Source organism: Cariama cristata, unplaced genomic scaffold, assembly GCF_000690535.1.
Source record: "Cariama cristata isolate BGI_N322 unplaced genomic scaffold, ASM69053v1 scaffold36533, whole genome shotgun sequence".
In the NCBI taxonomy this organism is placed as follows: domain Eukaryota; kingdom Metazoa; phylum Chordata; class Aves; order Cariamiformes; family Cariamidae; genus Cariama; species Cariama cristata.
The window spans coordinates 14,610-34,432 of record NW_009608471.1 but is presented as its reverse complement, the minus strand read 5'-3'; the positions used below and the strand labels follow the sequence as shown (position 1 = coordinate 34,432).

Here is a 19,823-nt window from a genome sequence, read left to right as displayed (position 1 = left end):
CTGCTGAGGTACACTCCCCGCCCCGGGGGTGTCTTGTCAGGCTGGAGGCCTGAACCAGGAGTGAGCCCTTTGCCAGCGGTGACCCTCCTGTGCTCCGTTCCAGCCCGGGCTGGGTGGCAAAGCTGATGTGCAGTTTGGGTCAAAACCATGGTCAGAGCAGCGCTAGAAAACTGCATTCCCTACCTTGCGCTGTAAATAGCAGGAAGGAGAGGTCTGTGGAAAATGTATGCCCTTGACACTGAATATAAACTTGCATCATAACAGTATGTTTCTGTTTTAGATTAAAATGAAATAATACTTTAAATCGCCTTGTTGTGGTCCACCAGCCATGATATGGTTGAAACCGTAAGCTGCTTTGTCTAAGAACTTACAGTGAATTTTTTAGATTGGGTGTATAACCTAATTCACTGTCTCAGATGGTTAGAAACAGAAAATAATACATGGAAAGGATTCTCTAAGAAAGTAATATTATCTGTAAAGTTACTAGGGCTATATTGTGTTATGTAATTCTTCATTTGGCGTTGTTTGATAACAATCTATTTGAGTTTTTCAGTTCTTGTTAAGTATTTGGTTTTGTTTCTCTTAACAGTGACTGTATTCTTAAGCACTTTGACTCCGAAATTCTACTTTGCACTTACGGTGACTTCATCTTTTATATCTGGACTGATATTTGTAAGTAGTCAGCTTTATTTTTTTTAAAACAACTTTATCACCTCTAAGATGCTTTCATTAGTGGTAACTGCAATCAGCTTTTTTTTATTAGACTCTAGAGGGTGCTTTTGTACTAGGAAGGAACTTGTTTAATAGCTCCTCTAATGCAGTATACATACTCTTTTGCTATGTGTGTTGTACGTTGGGGTGAGTCTAAGGAAAATAACTTGCACCTATTTTAGAAAGTCAGGCTTGTTTTAAGGAGGTAGGTGTACATATGTACGTATAAGTATGTGTGTATGTACATAGGTACATTAAAAATGTGATATATACACGCAAACTCTGCAGACCTCTCTGTGCAGAGAAAACACTGAGATTTTTATCTCTTTTAAACTAAGTAGTTAAGAGTTTAGCTTTCCACAGTAATTTTGGGGGGCTTTTGTGCACGTGTCATCATGTAACTATCTTAATAACTTTGGTGTGAAAGTGAGCCAATCATTCAGCTCATCTTCAGACGACAGCATGCACGGATGTGGCTGACTTTGCATGAAATGAATGGGGCACGCTTGCACAGTCAGTTCTGCTAGCTCAGCTGTTTCTGCAGTGATGATCATCTGACCCTGATGCAGACTGTGGCATTACATACAAATCTTTTGAGTTAATTTTAATTTTCAGTATTAAAACCTGAAGAAAATATCTCTTCTCGTCAATTAAACCTATTTACGAGAATGTGCAAAATCTGTTTCATAGGTGATTTATTGTAGCCACAATTAAAAAAAAAAGTGTCTTGTTTATGTGGCAGAAACAACTTATTTGCTGTAAGTAATGTTGCTTGGGTTTTGATTGAAGGATTTGAGGAAAGTCATACAAGGAGAAGGATTCTGCTTGTGATAGGTCTTTTACTTAGGTTTGCTCTTAAGAGAAAAAAGGTGGTTATTGATCAGCCAATATTTATAGTAATGCTTCTTACTGAAGAATACAGTTTGTCTAAACATCACGTCTTTCTGCATGCTAATGAAAATACTCAGGTAAGTTGGTCCAGGGCTGACAGTATGGTATAGTGCTTGAGGACTTGTGATACACAGCTATTTTTAATAGCTTCAGAGAGAGAAATGGTAATATTTTTGAATTTCTGGTACGTGAACTTGATTGCTATTAATTCAGCCTTTTCTCTTTGGACTTTTCTGAATGGCAGAACATGTCAGTTTAACTGTCCGTTTTGTAGTTTATTCTTTTAGATTATATTTGTGAAATGAAAAACCTACACCTGTTTTGAGGTTCTTGCTTCTATGCACAGTTTCCCTATACAGGCATCTTCTGAAAGGGTTTAGAAGTTATCCTAATGACTTGGGGAAGGGGGCACATATGTTTGACTAAGATTTTACTGGTTTTTTTTAGTCTCTCTCATGTTATGTGGGTAATCCTGCATGAGGAGACAGGCCAAAACAGATAATTAGTGTTAAGTGGTATGTAGATAAGTTCCACCTGTAGTCATTAGTAGGGGATGTACTAGAGGTGAACATCTGGCTCTTCATCTCTGATGTTTATGTTGGAAGGGTGTCACCTAAGGAAATTCCTGATTCTTTTTTTTTCTGTGACAGGTGTTTGAGTGGTGGCATTTCCGAAAATACGGCACGTCTTTCATTGAGCAGGTTTCTGTGAGTCATTTGAGGCCCCTCATCAGCGGCACAGAAAACAGCCCTCCAGCACCAGCAGCATTCTCTGCTGGAGAGAATGAGACAAGCAGGCAGAATATGCCAGGTGATTGTTAGTGTGTCCCAGCAGTTTGCCTTAAGCTTCAAGGTGGCTCGTTCACGTGAACTGGCTTTTAAATGGCTGTGACTCTGCATGAGTGCTTGTAAGAACTGGAGAAAGGCCTACGTCTTACAATGCGTTTTATTAATAATGGTAAAACTAAACAAAACAATGATATAATCTTTGATCTAAAACATTTGTTATTAAACATATGATTTAGAAATTATATTACACATTTAGCAAAAACTGTTCTAGTAACATTAGATATTTACTGTACTGAGTATGTGCAAGATAAACATTGCATGAGTGTAAATGGCAGTGTTTAATCCTTCCACCATGTGCTTTTGTACCCCAGCAGTGTTGGGGAGCAAAAATATTTGTAGGGTAGGAGAATTTTATGAAGGAGTAGTTTGTATGATCATGCTCAGGTTGTCTAACAATAAAATTAAAGCAGCTTTTGAAACTAAAACTGCATTTGCCTGACTGCATTTTAAAGTCAAGGTAGTATTTCCTGTGCTCTTAATTCAAAATTCAAGAAGTTCTTCTTTTTTTTTTCCCAGAGTGCAAAGTATGGCGAAATCCTCTCAATCTTTTCAGAGGGGCGGAGTATAGCAGGTATTAATTATCTTACTTTCCATTGCATATTTTTAAAATTAATCAGGGGCATACACATGACTTCTTCACAGAGCTTGGACTAGTAATATCAGGAGACAGCCGAGACCCGCAAGATTGTAGCGGTGATTGATGCCAATTCTGTGTTTAAAAGGCACCTATCCAAGCTTTGGCAGTTTCAATGTTAAGAATGCAAATATTACTGTAACATCATCAGGGTTTTTTGAGAGTAAAGTAGAAGAAAAACTTTATTCAGAGGTTGAGACAGTGATTCTGAATCTAAATTCTCTTTTATTAAACTGATATGACTGTATTGTAAGTCTCCTTTTGTTATTTCATACTAAAAGCTGCTTCCCAGGAAGCCAGTTCCCAGGTTGTTTAGAACTTTACAACCTGCACAGATTGTGGAACAGTAGTATTTGAAACTTCTCGTTCGTGGCTCTAGTCTTTTATTAATAAAAATTTTCTGCACTAGCTTCGGTTGTTAGGCACGTCGGATATCCCCCTTGCTATCAGCATTACTGTTTCCTAGGAGTGCCTCTTACTGAAATTTCTCTCATTAAAGATACATGTGGGTGACTGGGAAGGAGCCTCTTACATACTATGACATGAATTTGTCTGCTCAAGATCATCAGAACTTTTTCACGTGCGATACAGATGCCCTTCGGCCTTCAGATACAGGTACCCATGTCGTATGCATAAGGTATATAACTGTTAGAGAGACTAAAGTGGATATTTTTAATATACCTCAAAGTAGCGCAAGCTATTGTGTCAAATATTTTGTGAAACGATAGTCTTTCTCAACTACTAAGGAGGTTTAATAGATGTATTTAGTGAAAAGATGTTGTTTTACCTTGTGCTTTCTCTACTAACTTTAAGGCTGTCAGGATCCTGATGTATTTTAAGATCTCATACTTTTCCAATAATTAACAACACAATATTGAAAACCTGGATTATATTCTCAACAGCCAAAGACGTGGTCTCATTTAAACCTTAGTAATGAATAGTGCAGTCTCCAGAATTTTTTCCTTGTGTTCCAAGTGTTTAGTGCAGAAAATGTTCTCTACCTGGTTATTGTCAGACTGGGTGCGAACTATTGTCAATTTGTCAAGTTCCGGAAGTGTTACTTGTCAGCTGGCTGTGACATGCTTGATATGAAGGATGTGGTTTTGTTTCACAAAATGGAGTGTATTGTCTCACTTGCTAAGCCAAGACTAATATTTTGTTTCCAGAAGAAAACTCAAACATTTTTCCACGTTATTCTTGCTGGACAGCAGAAGGTTTTGTTCCAGAAGAAACATGTATAGATTCTTCTGTTTTCTTGTTGTATTTGAGACAGGCCAGATATGCAACTGCATGAATGTAAAGTTTTGGAGTTCTTTCAGAACTGTTATTTAGTGTGAAAGCTCTTAGTTCTGCATAGAAAATGGTAGCTCCAAGTATGTTGTTTTTCTTTTGCTGGAAGTTGGGTTTCGGTTTGGGATTTCCATTTTTCCCTAATGGAAGCAGAGTGGGGAGAGGTTTAAAGTCATTGCACTGAAATTTTGTTTGCTCCTTATCTGACCATAATTTTGAATCCAAGTTGTAATTCAAATGACCCTTTTGAATAGATATGTTTCACCCTTTTTACTTGTTTCCTAGAACACTTTCTAATAAGGTGATAAATTACTATAGTATATCTTGAATTGGCTTTGCCATGTTATGCAACTTCCATGTACTTTGTAAATTTAAAAATAAATTGTTTATAATCTGGTAGTTGTCTAAATACCTAAGTATGAAACTATACATGTGCAAGACACAGCTTTCTCTATTACTGTTTTCTTTGAAGTTCTGTTTGAAAGCGTAAATTAAAATTCTGTGCAGGTTCGTGCAAGAACCTGTGTTTAACAATTGCTCCTGCCAAGCTTTCAACAAGTCTTGGGAAATGTTTCCAAAAATCTGTAGCAATTTAGAAATTGTACATCTGCCTGGTTATGTAAGCTGTCTTCGCTTCTCAGTGTAGGAGTTCTTAAATGGTCAGTGAATAATCTTCCTGGTGGTGTTGCTTTCTTAAATTAAATTTGGAGTGTAATGAGAAATTGCAAGATTCTGCTGCTTGTGGTAGAAACTCCTGCTGGAATTAAAATACTTGTTTGCTCTTCCCTGTGACAATCATATAGCAAACAGGAATTTGCAAAATGGAAGTGAGTGTTAATGTAGAGCTGAGGCATGCGCAGCCAGCGTTGTCTCCGTTGGCTCCCAGGTGTTTTGCCAGTGTCTCTGTCCCTCACCAGCCTTTTCCATGTTTTTGCAACAGTTATGCAGAAAGCATGGCGGGAGAGAAACCCTCAAGCCCGGATTAAAGCAGCGTATCAAGCTTTAGAGTTGAACAATGAGTAAGTTTAGAGTATAAGTTCAATTGCTCTATTTCTAACATGAAAGATTAAGTGGAGTACTGTTGAGCACACTATCAGTTTCTTGTTCTAATAATTTACTTTTAGCAAAGTTCTGAATAGTTTAAGGGGGACTTCTGTGACTATGAGAATTGCACATGGGGCTGTCAGTTGCACTGAAGTATTGAATGGTTCTATAAAAAACAGCTTTTGTTCTCCCTTTTTCTTGGGAAAGTAGCAATTCTTGTATCAGTAGCAATAACAAATGAGAAATCTTATTCAGATGTGGAACAGTCTAAATTGAATATGAGATCGTATGTGTTCCAGAGATGATATTGTGGTAATACTGTATTTGGAGTTCACAGATGCCACCCCTGTAAGGGATTTAGAAATACTCTTCTAACATAAACCAATGAATTTCATGCATTTCTGTGATCTGTTTTGTTATGTAGTCTTGTTGTTTTTGTGTAAAATGTCTGCCTCTTGGTTTTAAAAAAGCAAAGTAAACCAAACACAAAAAACCTCTTCAGACGATTACCAGAACATTTTTAATATTTCAAGGAAAATAATTTGACTTGCTGTTACAATTCTTTCTTTTGTTTTTTTTCTCTAAATGTGTGCTTTTTCTGTAAAGTGGAAAAGATTTCTGTTTTCCTGCCACTCACCGTTTGAACTCGAGTCAATATTTTGGTACTTTAATATTGTCAGTGCTTAGATACTGAACATAAATTAAAACTACCCATTTCTAATGCTTTTAGCACTTACTCAAAAAATGCTAAACTTTGTCCCTTAGAATAATTAGTGGTTTTTTTCCTTATTGCAGTTGTGCCACTGCGTATGTCCTCCTGGCTGAGGAAGAAGCAACAACTATTGTGGATGCTGAGAAGTATTTCAAGCAGGCTCTGAAAGCAGGAGAAATGATTTACAGAAGGTCTCAGAACTGCCATTCCCAAAGTCCCCAGCACGAAGCACAGCTGAGTAAGGACTTTTGAGTCACACAAACTCTTGTTTTTATGTGAGCAGAAATGTAAAACTAAAGTTATAATTAGTGATTCTAGTTTGATTGCCAGTTGAGTGAGGCAGTTCCTACTGTTTTAGCCATGCTTATGCATGACATGCTACATGATCTTTTGTAGTACCTGCATTAATGTTAGGAAGTGGCAGTTAAGCTGTGTATTCATTGTAGGTTGTCTCACTGAGGCTTGGTATGTTATTGTCCTGGAAAGTTGGATAGGTAGAGCAGACTAATGAAGCAATTAGTGTAGGTCAGTAGTACCTTCTTTTATTCCACCCAACATTTTGGAAAAAAACAGATACTTTTTTTTTTGTCATTTAACCTAGTTAAAAGTTGCTGGCATTGGTGTAGATGGACCTTGATTGGGACAGCCGTAGTAATTATTTTATGCTTTTACATGTTAGGAAAAAGGTTGTGGGGTTTTTGGTGTTTGGTTTTTTTTTTTTGAGAGAGAAGGAAGGAGAGGTAAGGATTGAAACTGATAGACTAATTTTTTTTGTCATAATCAGGAAGAGACACCAATGTATTGGTATATGTGAAAAGGAGACTAGCTATGTGTGCAAGAAAACTTGGAAGAATACGAGAAGCAGTAAAAATGATGAGAGATGTAAGTAAAAGTTTTTAAAAGTGAGCAACTGTTGTTTTCAGTCACATTGATCAAATTGATGGTTTAAAGTTCCTTTCTAGGCATCATAATTAATCAATTATTTTCCAATGAGATTTGGACATAATGATTCACAATTTTTTTTTAGAACAATTTTTTTGGTTCCTACATGTAGGTTTTAAATTTTTATATTATATAATGTCATATGTTCACAGTTCTGTTGTCCAATTTCCTTCATGCTTGACTTGGCGACTAACTTGTCAAAATAGCTGACTTTAGACTTCACCACAATTTTTCTTTCACTTGCCCAAGGTGTATCATAAGTTCTTTTTTTGTAGGAAAATAGTACTGACCAAACCAACTCACTGTGGGAGTTGTGCAAATTTAGGCTGAGAGCATGTTGTATGAACCTCAGTGTACTTATTTTCCAGTAGGTGAATATAGGGAAAAAAAATAAGGTAGAAATGATGCGATTCTTTTCACGCTGCTTACGTGCCAGTTTCTAACACTGTGAAGGAACAGAACATTGAAAAAGCTTGAATTATTGTACTGATTTCTATTAAATATTTCAGGGATTCAAGTGCAATTCTGTATGTGCTTAATTAATTTCTCTTCACTGATGTGCAGTTGATGAAAGAGTTCCCACTTCTCAGCATGCTGAATATTCATGAAAACCTTTTGGAGGCACTGCTGGAGTTACAGGCTTATGCAGATGTCCAGGCAGTTTTAGCAAAGTATGATGGTAAGTGATGCCTATTGAGAAATACTGGTGTTTATGTGTAAGAGTATAGGTGAGGTGGGCAAGGTGTGCCTGTCCAAAAGCAGATGTCTACCCGTGATCTCAGCTAGCTGACTAAATTCCCTTCATTGGCAACAAATAGGCGCTTCCAGGGTGTAAGTCGAGTATTTTCTTTTGAATGATGAGGTCAAATTTAGGCAAGCTAAATTGCATACAAATTACTTTTTGTGTTTTTAAGTTACTTCTAATCTGTAAAGAAATCTTGGAGATCACTTTGCTTCAATTCAAGGATTATTTTAATTTTTTAATCCCTTCTGCGTCCCTGGTTATGCCTAAATTCATCAGCCTTTTCCAGCCAGCACATAGGCCCCTAAGTAATTGATGTAAATAAGCTGGAAAAGGTAATTTTCCCTTCTGTCATCTTCCAGGCTTGGCCTCATGATTCTGTAATACTGAGTTGCTTGCCAGAGATTAGCAACATGCAAGCATACTGCTTGCCAGAGATTCACGGTATGCAAGCTTTGGTCCATTAAATGGTAGTAGTTTGCTTTCACTTTCCATCTCAACTAATATGTTTCAGATGTTGTGCAACTCTAAATAAAGGTTAATAAAATATATACTTACTTTCTTACTGTCCTCAGAGTTTTGCCACCTAGATAATGCCCACATCATTAGTGTACAAGCTGATTCTCTTAAAGCTATCCCTTAAATCACCTTCAGAATGGAGGGACATAGAAGCAGTATTTTGTGGCAATCATTCCCTACTTGAGAAGCTGGTTTGTTCTCTCTTGTGTCTCTTCTTATTGCTTTTCAGGGAATTGAAAGTATGATATTCTTGCCCAAATCCTCTGCCCCTTGTGCGTGGCCACCCTAGCAGCCTGCTCCTGTTACTTGACTGTCCGTGTTGTTCTGTTGAATTCTTATTAATTTAACAAAACCATTTGCTCTTTTCCTGGTGCTTCTTTATGTTAACATCAGGAATTGTGACACTTTCTTAAAAAAGGTTGCTGATTTTTTTTTTCTAAGCATCTGGAAAAATGAGTTTGAGCTTCAAACTCTCTGTAGAGCCCCTGTGTTTTGCTTGACACGACAGCCAGACTTCTAGTAAGTGATGGACAAGCCCAGGCTGGGATTTACAAAAAAAGCAAGAGCCATCTGACTATACACAACATGGTTCTTGGGAATTAGACCCCAGACTTTGTCTGCTTTTAAAGTAAACTTGTACTGTGGAGTGCTAACCTTCTAATCTGTAATTGTCAGCTCAAACTTGGCCTCGTATATTCTACAAAACCTACAACTAAAAGAATTTATCCCCATGGAACTGGAAAAAATGGAAATAGCATTTTCATTAAGATTTGTCTACCTGTCTGTAATGTAATTTTTTTTGGTCAGCTTCTAGTCAGCCTCTCTTTCAGTATTGTGTAAAACTCTGTTAATGTACAGTTGCAAAATTAGGTGAAGGTTAGAAGCTTATTTTAAACCTTCGTGGGTTAATACAGGAAAAGTACACTGTTCTTAAGTCTGTATTTATACATGCATTTCTCTTTGAATTCAGTTTCAGTGTCTTGCTACGTTTAGAAGAAAAAATTACTCCTCACAACCTAACTGCAGCTGTGAGTTTTTAATCTGAGACTGACTGGTGACCAGGAAGAAGACTGTGCAAAGAAATTAAAAGTTTCTAATCATAGCTGAAATGTTCCAAATGTTACATTCATTGTCTGGTATACTGAAGTAAAAATCTTTAAGCTCAGAGGATGTGGGTTTAAAATATTTGTCTTACCTCAGAATCTTACAACTTAATTATTTTATTTTATCATAGATATCAGTCTTCCAAAATCAGCAGCAATATGTTACACAGCAGCCCTGTTAAAAGCCAGAGCTGTTTCAGAAAGGTAAGCAAGTGCGTTTGTGAAAACAGTGGTTTGTTGCTAATCGTGGGTTATGCTCTAAAATATGAACTAAAAAGGTCTAAATCCAATATGCAGCAATTAAATTTCGAAGAGCAAAGTTAAGTGCATTTATATATATATGTGTGTGTTTATGTGTAGCTAAATGTAATTTAAAGTTTCTTTTGGGCATCCATAAAGTTAATACAGGTGAAGATGGTTTTCAGGAGCCTGTGTACACACATGTGCTTTTGTATAAATTTTGTTTTCAGTGTCTTGCTTGTAGTGTTAAGAAGTTCTTTGTTTTGTGGTTTGGGTGCAGGATATTTATGGTAGTTCACGTTGGCATTTCACTTTCCTTCTGGTCTGTTTGCACAGCTGATTCTAGCTTTACCTCCGAGTAGGTGATGCTGTAACAATCATATGAAAGATTGGGCACTCGATTACCTTACGTGATTGACATAAAGTTTCAAAAAGTTAAACATAACTTTGTCATATGAGCATTGATGACAGTCAGGATACCTAAACTAACATGAACATTTGTCTCCTAGAAGGTTTTGTTTATCTTTCTTGATAAATCAGCCAATTTTTAATGAACTCCAAGCTTACAATGCAAATAAACACCTGGTTAGCATTTATTATTTATTACTTTTGTTCAGCGTGGGTTTTTCCCTTAAGGTTCTCCCCAGAAACTGCCTCCAAAAGAGGGCTTAGTACAGCAGAAATTAATGCTGTGGAAGCAATTCACAGAGCTGTGGAATTTAACCCTCATGTTCCAAAGGTAGGAGTGTTTTATTTCCTATTGGACCACTTTATTGTCTTCTGAAAAAAGTCATGTTATGTTATCATCTTGTTATTGGAGCGTTTCTAGCCCCAGGTTTTCTTGAAGTTGGTTATAACTCCAGCCATTGAGTTAAACACGCTAGTATTTATATCATAAATGTTTGGTGGCCAAAATTAGTTGTTTGCAATAGGTGATGATCAAACAGGGTTTTCTGCAAAAAAAATTATAAACTCAAAATTTTTCTAACTCGTTGGAAAATCCAGTAATGTATTACTGAAGGCTGTTTATTGGGTAAGGGTAAGCATTAATAAATATAAACGTAGATATTTAAAATCCCTGAAGCCAAATTAAGTTCTCCAGACAATAACCACTCAGAGTATTTCAAAACACTTTTTTCTGCTGTGCTTCCAACATGGCTTCGGAACTTGGGTTATTGAAAGATCTACAGTCACTTGTTTACATGTGGATGAAGAAAATAAGATTAAGAGTTGATATTGCTACAGGCTGTAATTTAATGTCTGGCATTACTTGAAGTGGCCAAGATGCAGATTCTGCTGAGCATTGGGTGAAAATCAAATCCTACGTTGCTTTTTACTGTACTACTATTGGTGGTGATTTCAGTTTGAAACCTTGAATGCAGAAGGTTGGCTTAGTCCTGGACCTAATCCTCTGCAAATGATCACGGAGTCCCAATGACTATTGCTGTGAAGGCTTGAATGATCCGGCCGCTCTATTCTGTCTGCCTGTCCAATCTAATAGAATGTGCACTGAGAAAGCTAATTGCTGGGAGAAATTGCTGCTTGTTTGCATGACTGATCAAGAGCGTAGCAAGTTCATTTCAGACAGTCTCAGACAGATTTTTCTTTATCCTCTGCCTTTAGGGGAAGAAGATTATAACGCATTATCATTATCTAAAAGTTCTTTTATTTTGTATATCCTTCATTTACTTCAGAAGCCTCATATACCTTTTTAAAGAAGTTAGATATCATTTCAAACAGGCTGTTTGCAAAATGTGTTCTGTAGTTCTACAGACAATCACAGAAACTGATTCCAGGTTGCAGTAATTTGATTTGATCTTCTGATTGTATACCTATCCAGTTGTCTTAATGTTTTGGTTTTTTTTTTTAAATTACAATATTGCCTTGAAACCAATTTATTAGATGGCAGGGCAGGATTTTATTGGCGCTGGCTATCTCGAGCTCTGAAATGCTCGTAGTCAAAGCAAACAAGTGAACAAGGGCACAAACAAGTGAAGTAACTTCCCCAATGGGTTACAGTGGAGTAGTGGGGAAGAAAATCTGGGTTTTGAATTTGCTCTCTGTTCTGTCCCATGGACTAAAAATAAATGAGTATGTAAAGTAGAAATCTCCTTGTTCTTGTATCTGATGAAAGTGGTTGTCTTTGCACATAACATCATTTTGCATAAGGATAATATAATAATGTTTGTTTCTCTTTATTCTCAGTTGTGCTTTCACAAGGATGGGTTTTGTTTGGAAAGCTAGGAAGGCATTTTACAGAGCTAGAAAAATGTACTCTTAAGCCATTTCAAGTTAGAGATCTGTAATGAGATTTTGGTAATGTATGAAACCATCTTTTCCATTCATCTGAATATTTTACAGATTTTATTGTGTATAAAGACTTTCTTAAATCTGCAAAACCCAAGATATTTTCAGTACTGATACCTTGCCTGTTTTATGGTTAAACACGGACATGAAAACCTGCCAGACTGTGGAATTTTTCTGTTTATGTGGTAACATGGGTGCAGAGACAGCCAAAGCCTGGAGTTCAGCATTGGCATGTTGTGGCAACACTTGCAGTGGGGCTTCATCAGCGCTCTTGCGTTTATATTCCCTTGCTCTCTGTGCTGTTCATACAATGGAAAAGTGGGCACTGTGGAGAGCATGAGGAGTCAGGTCAAGGGTCAGATATTTGAGACCATTTTCCCACAGCAGGCCTGTGTGAGTGATCCTTTACTGTGTTAAAAAAAAAAAAATTAAAAAAAAAAAAGGAGGATTAGAGGGGATTAGCAAGAATATTACCCTCTGGAGTGTAGGCCCAAGGCACTAAGAGAAGAACCTAGCCAGGCAGTAAATGTGCTTTATTTGGCCAGGGCACAACCCCTCCTACATTCCTTCAAGAATCTGAATGGGAAAAGTTAAGTCCTCAAACTGGATTAGTAAATAATCTCATAGTTTGTGGCATCTGCTGAAATAAATCGGCAAGTTAGCTGCATTCTTACACTTCGGGAGACAGTCAAGGAATTGCCAGCTACATTGATCAAAGATGTGGATTAGCTTTGGCTGTTATTGAATGAGACACTATATGGTAGGAGAGAACAACTCACAGGTAAATACTAGCGCTGATGCTGTCATTTCATTCTTGTAAAAATTACTGATCTGTTTTTAAAAGCTAGATTCAAATGAATACCTGTCTTTTTTTTAATGTACCATGAGAAAACAAAATTGCATGGCCTGTATTTCAAGGGAAATGGAAAGTGATTAGTCCTTGTGTTCTTTGACCCTTCTGTGCATCAGATATTCTGCTGATGTAGAGAGAAGGCTGAAATTGAAAAAATCTGAAATCAGAGATACTTTGTGGTAGTCCAGCAAAACCACATTAAAATGAGATTTTCCTGGGTTTGATTTATTGTTTTTCCTTTGGTTAGCATACTGACACTTTCTGGTTTGCTACTCATACTTGAGAGCTAACAAGTACTTAGCCTCCTACGTTAAAACTTTCAGGGATTAAATGATGAGTGAAAATACTGTTGGTGGTTATTCGGTGGGTTTTATTGCCTTTTTTTGGTTGTTTTGTTTAATTAGCCCAAACTTGTAGCTCATTGCTATTGTACCTGCAGCATTATACTTTGTGTATTCCACAAGAATGTATTTTCATATTGCCTTACTGAAGGTGCATTTTTTTCTGATGCTTTGTGTGTGAAAACCTCAATTTAAAAGTCTTGTAGATGGCTGTATGTTTTGCTGGTTTTCACTTCCCATGTGAGTGCAGGCTGTCTGCATGGTGTCAGGATTGGGCTGTTTCTTCAACAGGTGGAAGTTGGCCCCTGTTGTGATGTGCTCTGTTATGCCTCAAATGATCATTTATGTTTCACAATTAGAGACTGGAATATTCCATGTAACCAACTGTGCTTCCCATTTTTACTTTCAGTATTTACTAGAAATGAAAAGCTTAGTGCTACCTCCAGAGCATATTCTGAAACGAGGGGACAGTGAGGCAGTAGCATATGCCTTTTTTCACCTCCAGCACTGGAAGAGGATAGAAGGGGCTCTAAATCTGCTACACTGCACATGGGAAGGCAGTAAGTACCTCTCCTTGTTTTATTTTTTCTGTACAGTAGACTAATCTCTCTGCCTTTATTCACCTCTAAACACGATTGGTTCTCTTTGTGAGAAGCTGGTCGCTTCTGTTTAGATACCAGTCTAATGCCACTCACTCTTTTTTCAGCATTTAGGATGATCCCATACCCGTTAGAAAAAGGTCATCTTTTCTATCCCTATCCGAGTTGCACAGAAACAGCAGACAGAGAACTGTTGCCAAGTAAGTGGTTTCTAAGCAGTAATGATAATAAAACATAAGCTAAGGACATGTTCAGTTTGTGGTATTCTGTATTTACCTTACTGTGATTTTTTTAGTTTGAGCTTCCTGTGAAGGGGATTCAGCTATTTGTTGATGTCCCTCCCAAATGATCCTGAAGCACTTGACATGCGTGCATGGTAAATGTTAGCTTGATTCTATAATAACGTAAGTGCTTCGAAGATGAAGTCTGTGTGTGGTACATTCAAAGCTGGCCAAACTTAGTCTGAGAACAACAAAATGGACCGGTTCTTCAAATGACTACTTCTTTTAAAAGAAGAAGTCATGAATTTGACTACGGTTGTAGGGAAGCAGTTTCCTTCTAGCAAGGAATAAATGCATGGTTCCAGTCCTGCATTCAGGTGTCTCACAGAACCTGTCTGTGATCTTACAGAGAATCCTTTGTTAATCTGTAGCTTCAGAGAATGTGTTTTGTTTTCTGTCATTAATTCATTGGTACATATTTGTCTGCTGGACACTATGCTTCCCGGAACTTTTTTATGCGTGTAAGTATTTTTATGGATTTATACTAACACTAGATGCTGAAACGTAAGTCATTTCCAGCTGTCCATTACTTCAAGATTACTTTATGCAATTATGAGCTTACATATTTTTTTCTTTAGATAAGGCAAACAAACTAAACCACTATGACCTACGCTCATCATATTTAGGAAAATAGCATTAATTTAAATTAGAATTGGACTGTTAATTGTGCTGTTAATAGAATTCCTCTGGGGGTGAACTTGTACGTCATGAAGAAATGCAATGGGACTGGAAAGGGCTACTGCAAAAGCACCATCAGACCCACTGAGACCACAGCTGTGGAAAGGAAAACTATACATACGTGTTTCTATTTAAAAGCCTGAAGTTATATTTAAAATGTGTAATTTAAATTTGCCCCTAGACTGCTTTAAATTACTCATTTCTCACTTATGCAGGATATTGCACAAGGAATTCCTTGGTTAGCAACTAACCCTAAATTGTAGACTTCCCAGCATAATTAAACACCTACACATGCAGATATTTCAACACGATCACTCACGCGTTCCTGTTATGTTTTAAATATAAAACTACCCATAAATAAAATCATCTTAACACTTTTATTGCAGTACTTCCTCAAGAAATCTTGACACTTAATTTTCTAAAATTTATCTATTTAAAATAATGTTGGCCAAATTAATGTTTCAAAAATCCTTTATTGGTCTAACTAGTAACAGTTCCCAAATGACTCTGGACTTAGAGAATTGTCTTTAGTTGTCCTTATCTATTTTGGATTTGATCTTGATTCCGCAATGTAGGAAAAACTAGTGCGAAGAGAATCCTTCCCTCCTTCCCCCCCCCCCTTTCCTAAGTTATGTTGGGACCTTTCCTAAACTACACTGCTCCATGTTTTAATCAGGTGAGTTTCTACATAGTATGAGAGCATAACAGTGTTCCATAGTAGACAAGTGGTTTCTTTGGTTGGTCAGTAAAGAGGAGTGTGTTCTATCATGTATATCATGGCCTAGCAGAGCTGGTTGCACATTAAAAAGGTGAACTGATAATCTCTGGGATAACATTAAACATCTCAGCTGGGCGTTAGATATGGAACTCCAAATGTTCTACCTAATTGTGCTCCAAAATCACATGCTTAAAAGTAAAGCAAACCCCAAGCATTTTGCCATTAATGAGTTGCAACAGCACAAGGCACTTTTGCTGGGCTTGCTTTTATAATGGTAACTTTCTTTGTGCCAACATTCCGAAACAGTAACTAAGAGGTTAAAGTGTCTTTTTCCTCCTCAGACTTAAGTTTACTGCTTATCAAAAGCCAAAAAGTACAAGATGAAAAATACAATAAAAATGCATACGATTATATTTTCTTGTTTTCCAAAAAGGCTTACTTAAATTTTGATAGTTTTGTTAGATTTTAAAAACAGCTTGTCAAGAAGTATGCAGCCCTTTCATAATTACTTATGTCTATAGAAACTTTTTTTTCTTCATTTAAAACCCCTTTAAAATCATTGGATGAAAGTCAGAGCTGCAGGTATTCAGAGCCAGTAAGTAATTGCAAATTCACCAAACAGGTCCCTAGCTAGTAACCAGTAGTAGTATCTTGAGTGCTGAAAGCTCCATATGCCAGACCTTGGCCTGTCTAATCACCTTCTTTTGATTTTGTTACCATAGATTGGAAATTGCAAGGAGCTGCTACATACAGAATTTATAACCTAGTCCTGTTGCTGTTTTTTTTGAGTTCTACTCTGTCGTCTGCTCTGAAAAAATTTACTGTAGCCTACCAACCAGAAATCTTTGAAAAGTACTAAGGAGCCACCTTGCATTTATAGCTAACATGATGGTTGTTTTGTACTTGCTGAGCTTCTTGTAGGATGGGGAGATGTGCTGTTCTCTTCAGATAACAGGATTCATGCTTCAGAGGGTTGAAAACACCTGAATTATTTAAATTGGTCTAGGTGATTTTGACAGCTTTTGAATTTTTCAGTTCTTCCCTCTGTCCTGTTAAAAGAGTAGGTACCAAAAACTAAGCCTGATGAAAATGCTTCAAAAATAAAGCCCATGCGAGTGAAAAAGAAGATTGGGAACAGAAAGATGTAATGACTGTTAATAATGAAGACGAGCATTTAGGGGAAAAATTTTGAGAAGTTTAAGTACTAGGACTTAACATGTGCTGCACAATAGTCTTAAGTCCACACTTACTCCTTCTGAAAGTTTAGAACTGAGTTACAAGACTGTGTAAATAATTCAGAAAACTGTCCTTGATTATCAAATGTCAATATGCTTCATTTTTTCCTTTCAGCATTTCACGAAGTCTCCGTTTACCCACAGAAGGAACTTCCCTTTTTCATCCATTTCACAGCAGGCCTGTGCTCCTTTTCGGCAATGCTTGCCCTCCTTACGCACCAGTTCCCTGAGCTGATGGTGATTTTTGCTAAAGCTGTAAGTATTGTCTCTGTCATGGGGCTTGCTTAGGTAACTTGTGGGATCTTTGGGAGTTTTGAGGTCCATGGTGAAGTAGGCTGTAGTCAGTCTCTTGCTTGAGGGGCATGAATTATTTTATCTCCTTTTGTAAGAATCTCGTTAGTGACAAACACTTGTTGAAATTCGTGTGAAATGTCTATTTTGACAAGAAGGTGAACTGTTACTCTAAGCCACTACATACTGTGGCTTTAATTTGCACTCTTATGGTGAGAGCGCAGCATTTCAACACCAGAGAAATTTTGCTTCAGAGCACTGTGAGTATGGATTTTGTTCTCATAGAAGTGGAAGACTGCAGTGTGAGAGCCTCAAAAAAAAATAATTTGTTGACTGGAGATTTTGAGAAGTGAGTAGAAGGGCAGGCTGGACTGAAGGAAAAACAGGTCTCTTGCTGAACCTTGGAAACTAGTAGCATGGTGTGAATGGAACAGATGAGAACAGAGGTAAAGTAACTGTTAACTTCCAGGCCAGGTTCAGAAGTTAGTTAGCTGTCACCTACCTTTTGGGAACTAGGCCAATGGTTTTCCATCTCATCTGGTTCCAGTTGCTAGATGGAAAAGGTGTTCAGTGACCACAGTTCTGTCATTTGAGTACCTGTTCAAGGATAGAAATTGGACTTGACAATGGCAATCAGGCTTTTAGCTAGATATGTTTCTAACCTATGCTGGTTTAAATATATCTAAATATGTCTGCTGTTGAGCCATTTGTTCCTATGGGTGCCTTCTGTGCCCATCTCCTTTCTTCCTCTCTGTGCCCTGCTCTTTTTAGGGTTTCTTTTCCTTGCTTATCTCTTAACAATGCTACTGGCTGTGACCTTTTCATCTTTCCCTGGACTCTGAAAGCTGTGCTGTCTTACTTCAACAGAGGGAGAAACTGCATGGCAGCTTCCCCTCCCCACTTCTCAAACTGAGCCATGCAGTATATTTGGTCTTTACTGAACTGTGGATCTCGTGCAGTAGAGTGGAGTGGCAAATAAAGAGCTCTAAACTCTTGATGAATCATTTATTCTAGCTTTGCTAGTCAAAATAGAGGGTGAAAGGCATTATGCTTTCTTGCTGTTTTAATGCTGCAGGTAATGGAGACCCAGGAGGTAAGCCTTTTTTTCTGAAGAATACTTTGTTCCTAAAAGCGTTGGCTTTGCTAGTGATTCTAGTCTACAGTGTCCAAGTCATGCAGGTCTGAGAGTGGGGCCTCATTTCCACACAGTTCTGTTGATCTTTATGTTGGAAAATGTAGTTGGACATGCCAGTGACAAATTTCAGTGCTGCTCATAATTGGCTGGGTTCATAGTAACTAAGGTCTAACTATCTGCTTGATTAATTCTGTAAGGACTGCATTAGCAAAGTTGTATGATTTCCAAAGAGATACAAGGTCAAATGTTATGCTAACAAAGCATTGCTTGGTGAAGTTCTCGCTGCTGGGTTTCTTGAACCAAAAAAAGACTTTGTACGAGTTAGTTGGCTTTGCATAATGGCATTTTGAATATCAAGTGACATGTCCAAATGTGGGGGGGGAAACTCTCAGGGTTTGGTCATTTGGCAGTGTGTTTATTTCGCCTGTTTTCTATAGGAAAGGATGGGTAGTGTCTATTCAGCTGAAAAGATGGTCAAGAAGCATGCATATTGCCACATCATTCCACCAACCAAGTCACAGTGGTGGCAGGCACACACGAAAGGTTTCTTGCCACGCACTGTGCTAGTTTAATACTGGCAAAAGCGGAAAGTGTGTATTGAGATAAACAGACAAGAAGTGAATTCTGTATTAATCTCTTGAGATTGACAGCTGAGAAGGAAATACCATCTTCCAGTGTTCTGCCATTTTAGATAGAATTAATGTTAACTCCCAGTCATACTCTAATGACTAATATTCTTCCTTATTTTAATTGTTAGACTATTGTACTCTTGATCCCATTCCTGATGTTTTCAGAAGCATTCAGAAAACTTGTAAGAAACAATGATATTCAAGATCAAACTAACACATCTGATTTTATTCATAGATTGCTTCAGTATTTTAATTATAGATAATGCTGTGATGGCTGCCAACACTTTATAAAGCTTTATCTCTTGTGTTCTGGAGGTATGTGGCAGTAGCATCTAGTTGAATTTTCATACCAAAAATGCAAGTTTACCTTCTATTTGTTGATACCCACCTCTCCACCCAATAATACTGTAATAAAACAATTATTTGCTGTATCTAGTGTTATATCTGCAGGTAATTCCAGTGCTTTAAGCTTTCTATGAAAAATGAAATTTTTTTTCCTGTATATTTCATTATTTCAAGTGTTTTTTTCATGACACTGTGTTTTAGCTTATTAAATACAGTAATTTGAGATAGTGAAGTTCTAGATGGTTGATACCTGGAGTGCTTTGGCCTTAGTGAAAAAGCGATACAAAATATATTTCCAATAAATTGTTGAATTTCCAACAAATCTAAAACACAGTTTTAGGAATGACAATTGGAAAGTATCATGTATATGGAATTTTTCACTGTAAATCTCTAAGCGACTTAAATATGACTCCTTAGATTACATTTCAGTTGCTTCTTAATCAAACTGTTGTTTCCAGCAATTGAATCTACAGCAAACTGCATGCCTCTAAAGGGTTTTAAGAAGTTGAATACCTTTCTATTGACTTGAAAAGTCTGAGTTTACATATTTTCATTTGTTAGTGCTTGAGTTTGTTTCCTCCATAATAAATCACAGGGTAAACCTTGGCAAATTGCTAAAAATACTCCAAGTGGCCAAAAATCACAATGAAGCATTTGCTAGTTCCAATGTATACAGCGTAATACACCATCAGCAGAGACTTGAGCGCTGGCACCGGCTGGGGGGTGGGTCCCCCC

General features: G+C 37.4%; 1 protein-coding gene across 1 annotated transcript in view; it reads left to right on the top strand.

Moving 5' to 3' along the window:
• Positions 1-589: 589 nt before the first annotated feature.
• The window catches only part of ST7L (suppression of tumorigenicity 7 like), a gene marked incomplete at its 5' end in the record, with an annotated part of 21,306 nt that continues 2,072 nt past the window's right edge, over positions 590-19,823 (top strand). The window contains 13 exons of the mRNA XM_009697140.1: positions 590-672; positions 2,253-2,412; positions 2,967-3,021; positions 3,584-3,699; positions 5,315-5,393; positions 6,214-6,368; positions 6,915-7,012; positions 7,637-7,751; positions 9,568-9,640; positions 10,313-10,415; positions 13,587-13,737; positions 13,884-13,976; positions 16,804-16,943. Of these exons, the coding sequence (XP_009695442.1) occupies positions 590-672; positions 2,253-2,412; positions 2,967-3,021; positions 3,584-3,699; positions 5,315-5,393; positions 6,214-6,368; positions 6,915-7,012; positions 7,637-7,751; positions 9,568-9,640; positions 10,313-10,415; positions 13,587-13,737; positions 13,884-13,976; positions 16,804-16,943 (1,421 nt within the window). The remainder of the gene's footprint in view (positions 673-2,252; positions 2,413-2,966; positions 3,022-3,583; positions 3,700-5,314; positions 5,394-6,213; positions 6,369-6,914; positions 7,013-7,636; positions 7,752-9,567; positions 9,641-10,312; positions 10,416-13,586; positions 13,738-13,883; positions 13,977-16,803; positions 16,944-19,823) is intronic.